Genomic DNA, 7,052 nt, shown 5'->3' with positions numbered 1-7,052 from the left:
AAGATAAAATGGGAGAAAATAGATGCCATTCATATACAAATAGCTAAGACTAGCCCTAACAAAAATGTGCAAGACCAAGATGAACACACAGAAATAAAGGAGAAACAGTGTTTCTGAGTGGGAAGAATCAAATTTGTAAACAATTATATCCAATTGTGCCTCGGAATTCAATAAAACCCACGCTCCCACCAAAAGAGTCAATGACATCTGTGCAGAAAAAAGATCATTTAAAGTCATCTGAGGGGAACCTGGCTGGCTCAGTCCATAGAACACGGGACTCTTGATCTCAGGATTATGAGTTCAAGCCCCACATTGGACGTGGAGCCTGCTTTTAAAAATAATAATAATAGGGACCCCTGGGTAGCTCAGTCAGTTAAGCATCTGCCTTCAGCTCAGGTCATGATCCCAGGGTCCTGGGATCAAGTTCCGCATTGGGCTCCCTGCTCATCAGGGAGCCTGCTTCTCCCCCTCTGCTTGCCGCTCCCCCTGCTTGTGCTCTCTCTCTCTGACAAATAAATAGAATCTTAAAAATAAATAAACAAATAATAACAGCAACAACAACAGTGTCACCCGAAAAGTAAGTGTGGAGGACTACCCAAAATGTTTTGAAGAAAAGAAGTTTTGAAAGAAAAGATGAGCAGGAATTAACCCCTACATTGAAAGGCCAATACTTCAGGGGTGCCTGAGTGGCTCAAGTCGGTTAAGTGTCTGCCTTCGGCTCAGGTCATGATCCCAGGGTCCTGGGATTGAGCCGCGCGTCAGGCTCCCTGCTCAGTGGTGAATCTGCTTCTCCCTCTCCCTCTGTGATCTCTCTCGCTCCCACTCTCAAATAAATAAAAATCTTTTAAAAAGAAGAATAAAATTAAATTAAATTAATGGAGAAAATTTGAGATACTTTAGGATTCTGGTCTTGGGTGTTTGTATTTAATTCTGAGGCCTTGATTTAAATCTTTCATTGTATTGTGATTTCCTTTTAGGTGTATTGAACTAAGTGAAACTTGTCAAATACATCTTCCTTTTAAAAACTAAAAGAAAAAAAAATAGGATATAAGAAAATGAGAAGGGACACCTGGGTGGCTTAGTCAGTTAAGCATCTGCCTTCGGCTCAGGTCACGATCCTAGGGTCCTGGGATCAAGTCCCGCATCAGGCTCCTGCTCAGTGGAGAGTCCGCTTCTCCCTCTGCTTGCCGCTTCCCCTGCTTGTGTGCACTCACATGCTCTCTCTCACTCTCTCTCTGACAAAATCTTTTTTAAAAAAATGATAAAACAAGCCACCACAGGGAAAAAAATAGTTGAAAAGACCTATTTGATAAAAGACTTCACCAAAATACACAAAGAACTCTTAAATCTCAAAGGTAACAAACAACCCCATTAAAACGTGCAAAAGATGAGAAGAGATACCTCGCAAAGAAGATATAGAGATGGCACACAGGTATATGAAAAGACGCTCTACATCATATGTCAACAGGAAAACATACATTAAAACACTGAGATACCACTAGAATGGCCAAACCTATCACACCGAAAATACCAAATGCTAGTGAGGATGTGGAGCAACAGGAAATCTCATTTATTGCAGACAGGAATGCAAAATGGCGCAGCCACTCTGGAAGGCAGTTTGGTAGTTTCTTACAAAACTAAACATACTCTTACCATATGATCCAGCAATCATGCTCCTTGGGATCTTCCCAAATGAGTTGAAAACTTATATCCATATAAAAACCAGCACACAGATGTTTATAACAGCTTTATTCATAATTGCCAAAACTTGGAAGCAAGCAAGATGTCCTTCAACAGAGCTGAATGGATAAACTGTGGTACATCCAGACTATGGAATGTTATTCAGCGCTAAAAAGAATTATGCTATAAAGCTATGAGAAGTCATAGAGGAAACTTAAATGCATATAACCAAGTGAAAGAAACCAATCTGAAAAAGCTACATACTGTACAATTCCAACTACGTAACAAAACTTTGAGAAAGCAAAAAAAAAAAAAAATGTTGCCAAGGAGCTAGGGATGAATAGGTACAGCACAGAGGATTTTTAGGAGCATGAAAATATCCTGTATGATACTATAATAATACTCTGTATGATTCTATAATGATGGATACATCTCATTATGTATTTGTAACCCACAGAATGTTCAACACCAAGAATGAACCCTAATGTAAACTACGGACTTGGGGTGATTATGACGTGTCAGTGTAGGTTCATCAGTTGTAACAAAAGTACCACTCTGGTGGGGGATGCTGATTATGGGGAAGGCTAAGAATAACAGCCAGAGCAATCTTGAGCAGAAAAACAAAGCTGGAGGTATCACAATTCCAGATTTCAAGATACACTACTAAGTTGTAGTAATCAAAACAGTATGGTACTGGCACAAAATAGACACACAGATCAATGGAATAAAAAAGAGAGTCCAGAAATAAATCCACACTTATATGGTCAATTAATCTGTGGCAAAGGAGGCAAGAATACACAATGGGGAAAAGACAGTCTCTTCAATAAATGGTGCTGAGAAAACTGGACAGCTTCGTGCAAAAGACTGAAACTGAACCACTTTCCTACACCATATACAAAAATAAACCCAAAATGGATTAAAGACCTAAAAGTGAGACCTGAAACCATAAAAATCCTTAGAGAGAACACAGCAGTAATTTCTCTGACATCAGCCATAGCAACATTTTTCTAGATGTGTCCTCTAAGGCAAGGGAAACAAAAGCAAAAATAAACTACTGGGACTATACCAAAGTAAAAAGCTTTTGCACAGCAAAGGAAACCATCAACAAAACAAAAAGACAACCTATTGAATGGGAGAAGATATTTACAAATAATATATCCAATAAAGAGTTAATATCCAAAAATATATAAAATATATAAGGAACTTATACAACTCTACACCAAAAAAACAAACAAAAAAATCTGATTAAAAAATGGGCAGAGGACTTGAATAGATATTTCTCCAAAGACCTACAGATGGCCAACAGACACATGAGAAAGATGCCCAACATCACTCATCATCAGGGAAATGCAAATCAAAACCACAATGAGGTGTCACCTCACACCGGCCAGAATGGCTAAAATAAAAAAGACAGTAACAGGGCGCCTGGGTGGCTCAGATGGTTAAGCATCTGCCTTCAGCTCAGGTCATGATCCCAGGGTCCTGGGATCGAGTCCCGCATCAGGCTCCCTGCTAGGCGGGGAGCCTGCTTCTCCCTCTGCCTCTGCCTCTCTCTCTCTCTCTCTGTCTGACTCTCATGAATAAACAAATAAAACTGAAAAAAAAAAAAAAAGACAGTAACAAGTGTGGGTGAGGATGCGGAAAAAAGGGAACACATGCACGCTACTGGTGGGAAGGACACCGGTGCAGGTGCTGTGGAAAACAGTACAAAGGTTCCTCAAAAAGTTAAAAACAGAATACCATGTGATCCACTACCCAGCAGTGGAATTACACTAATGCAAAAAGATACATTTGTCCCTATGTGTAATGCAGCATTATTTAAATAGCCACGATATGGATTCAACCTAAGTGTCCATCATTAGACAAATGGATAAGGAAGATGTGATACACACACACACACACACACACACACACACTGAAATATTCTGCAGCCATAAAAAGGATGAGATTGTGTCATTTGGTTTTTGTTTGGTTGTTTGTTTTTTTAAGATTTTATTTATTTATTTGAGAGAGAGTGAAAGAGAGCGAGCGAGCACGAGCGGGGGGAGGGGCACCAGTTCGCATTCCCACCAACAGTGCAAGAGCATTCCTCTTTCTCCTGATCCTCCCCAACACTTGTTGTTTCTTGTGGGGTTTTTTTGTTTTTGTTTTTTTTAGATTTTTATTTCTTTATTTGACAGAGAGAGCAAGAGAGCACAGGCAGGGGGGAGCAGCAGAGGGAGAGGGAGAAGCAGACTCCTCGCTGAGCAGGGGCTCGATCCCAGGATCCTGAGATCATGACCTGAGCCGGAGGCAGACGCTTAACCGACTGAGCCACCCAGGCGCCCAGAGATTGTCATTTGCAACAACATGGATGTACCTAGAAGGTATTAATGCTAATGAAATAAGTCAGACTAAGAAAGACAACAGCATATAATTTCACTCATATGTGGAATCTAAAAAAGAAAAATGAATAAACAAAAAGCAGAATCAGATTGGTAAATACAGAGAACTGATGGTTACAGGGAGTGGGGGAGGACAGGCAAAATGGGTGAAGGGGAGAGGGAGACACAGGCTTCTAGTTATGGAATGAATAAATCATAGAAATAAAAGGTACTGCATAAGGAATATAGTGAATGACATTGTAACAGTGTTACAGGGTGAAAGATGGTAACCATGCTTGTGGTGAGAGTAGCATAATGTATAAACTTACCAAATCACTATGTTACACTCCAACTAATGTAACATTGTGTGTCAACTACACTCAAAAAAAAATTTTAGGGGTGCCTGGCTGGCTCAGGCCTTAGAGCATGTGATCTCAGGTTCATGAGTTTGAGCCCCATGTTGGGGGTAGAGTTTACTTAATAAATAAACAAAAATTAAAAAAATAAAAAGATAATAGGCTATGCATGTATGGAGGCAGGTTGTGTATGGAAACTCTCTGTGCTTTCTATTCCATTTTGTTATGAACCCAAAACTTCTCTGAAAATAAAGCCTATTTTTTTAAAAAGGACAGTATCTCTTATCTGGACTACAATATGCTTCTAACTGACTCACACCCTTCTACAACCAACTCACCACTGGGGCTGGAAAAATCTTTTTTTTTTTTTTTTTTTTAAGTAATCTCTACATCCAACTTGGGGCCATCGGGCTTGAGCTCACGATGCTGAGATCAAGAGTCACATGCTCTACCAACTGAGCCACCCAAAGTCTGCTAGAAAATCTTTTTAATACATATAACCAACCATGTCACCTATCCTGCTTAATAATCCTTCAGCACCTTCCCACTGAACTCAGAATAGAAATCAGTCTTTACAGTGTCCTACAAGGTATGTGCCTACTTCTCCCACCTCACAGTCAACTATTTTCTTTGACCTCTCCATTTCTAGAGTACACCAGGTTTCTCCCAGACTATAGAGCCTTTGCATTTGCCATCCTTCTCTCTGGAAAGCTCTTCGTTAGCTCTCTTTTCAGTGCTTCCCAAAACTGTTTCTAGCTCATTCTTGGGATCTCAACCCCCATGTCACTACCTCCATGAGGGCTTCCCTGACCACTACCTTGAGAGGGAGCTTCTTCAAGGCTTCTCAGATTTGAAAAGGTATGGGCATAAGAATCACCTGAAGAGGGGCGCCTAGTGGCTCAGTCGGTTAGGCATCTGCCTTCTGGTTCAGGTCATGGTCCCAGGCTCCTGGGATTGAGCCCCACAGCAGGCTCCCTGCTCAGTGGGAGGGGGTCTGCTTCTCCTTCTGCCCCTCCCCCTGTTCATGCTCTCTCTCTCTCAAATAAATAATATCTTTTAAAAAAAGTCACCTTGAAGAGCTTGTTACAACTGATTCCTGGCCCCACTCACAGTCCTCCCCAGTCTGATTCTGGGTCTAGGGCGGGGCCCAAGAATTTGCAATTCTAATGACCTCCCAGGGATATAGATGCTGCCCATGTGGGGACCACACTTTTGAGAAGCACTGCACTTCAGCAACATGTAATTAACTTACTAGTTTGTTTACAGACTATTCCACTTTGCTAGCAGGTACCTTCCATAAGAAAAGGAAACTTGTCTGCATTATCCAGTACTATGTACTTACAAAGTGCATAAGGAAAGAACAATGCTGGTCCCCCTGGGATACCTCTACAATTTGTGGAACAATTTCTTCAATACAGAATTTCTCTGATCTCAGTAGGCAACTTTTATTTGCAGAACACGATCTGGATTTTCCACATTGAGAGACAATTTCTTAGCTTGGGTGCCTCTTTTCCCTCTTAAACCTACACATCCACACTCATCACTCTCATACACACAACTCTTATCTCCTCCACCACTATTTACAACCATAGCTATGGAGATAAACTTAAGGGGGCCATAGCTATGGAGATAAACTTAAGGGGGAAATTAGAGCGTGGCCAAGTCAGGCCTTTTGGTCCTTTCCTAATTACCTGATAGCTAACTTAATTTTCAAAGACTGAAAGGAAGCTCAGCTCACCTGAGGCCAAGATGTTTGGAGCATGGCTGATGTCCCCTGGCTTCGTGCACTGTCTTCTTGATTTGGAAAAGCAAGAACCTTAGGAGCTAAGAGAAGAAGAGCGATGAGTGCTTTGCACCCTGTCCTACAACACCCACAGCCGCCTATAGCCTTCCCAGTCTCATTTCCAGCATTGGCAGGAGACTCTCTCAGCACCCCCACCCCCTGTGGCTGATGGCCCCCAACAACCTCATGAACTGCTCTGCCTGGTCCTCGGGACAATTCTCATCTTCCTGCTCAGTCCAAGAGTGTTCCTGAGCCCATTCACACGCAGTGGACGGAGGGATCTAAGACAAATCCTATCCCTAGTGTTGGGTCTGAACAAACCTAAAAGCGCACTTACAGGAACCATGACGTTGACCCAAAAACGGAGCCAATGGAAAGGAGGGACAGAGACGGCAAGATGCGGATTAACAGTTACTCAGTGTTCCAGTGGGTGATGCTGACCGGAGACCCGACCGGGGAATCAGAGACCCTAAACAGAAACGTCAGTAGTGGGCGCGGGAGGCTGTTGGGCCAAGTTCTTTAGGACAGAAAAGAGGATCACGCCTCGGTGGGCAGGGGGCTGGGCCACGGCTCTAGAAGGCCGCGCAGCCACCTCGGGCGGCTTCTGCGAGGCCCAGGCGCCCGAGCTCCGAGTCAGGGAGGGGGGGGTGAGCCGACACTGGGCCCGAGTTCAGGGGTCGGGGGCGCTGACGAGCCGCCAGGGAAAACGAGGAAGCCGACGCCGGGCGGACCTTGCACGTAGAACTCGCTGGAACCCACGCTCTCCCTCTCCGAACACCAGAAAGCTGGTAGAGGCAAGCCGATGCGGAAGCGAGCGCGAGCGCCAGCGCCCAACGCCCCTCTAGGCCGCGCGGAGGCAGCCCGTCTCTG

The 7,052-nt window shown here is 43.4% G+C and overlaps 1 protein-coding gene across 5 annotated transcripts in view; it reads right to left on the bottom strand.

Moving 5' to 3' along the window:
- Positions 1-7,052, bottom strand: part of ZNF621 (zinc finger protein 621) — a 14,692-nt gene extending 7,640 nt beyond the window's left edge. The window contains exons 1-2 of one of the 5 annotated variants that reach the window (XM_081824887.1): positions 6,520-7,052; positions 6,138-6,223 (exon numbers count right to left, since the gene is read on the bottom strand). In XM_081824887.1, the coding sequence (XP_081681013.1) occupies positions 6,138-6,161 (24 nt within the window). In that variant the 5' untranslated portion in view covers positions 6,162-6,223; positions 6,520-7,052. The other 4 variants (XM_081824865.1, XM_031033955.2, XM_031033954.2 and 1 more) reach the window with 4 other exon arrangements.

The sequence above is a fragment of the Leptonychotes weddellii genome, chromosome 1, assembly GCF_054177405.1.
Source record: "Leptonychotes weddellii isolate Sample4059 chromosome 1, ASM5417740v2, whole genome shotgun sequence".
Taxonomy (NCBI): domain Eukaryota; kingdom Metazoa; phylum Chordata; class Mammalia; order Carnivora; family Phocidae; genus Leptonychotes; species Leptonychotes weddellii.
The sequence above is the reverse complement of the archived record's forward strand: the minus strand, read 5'-3'. Positions and strand labels throughout refer to the sequence as shown.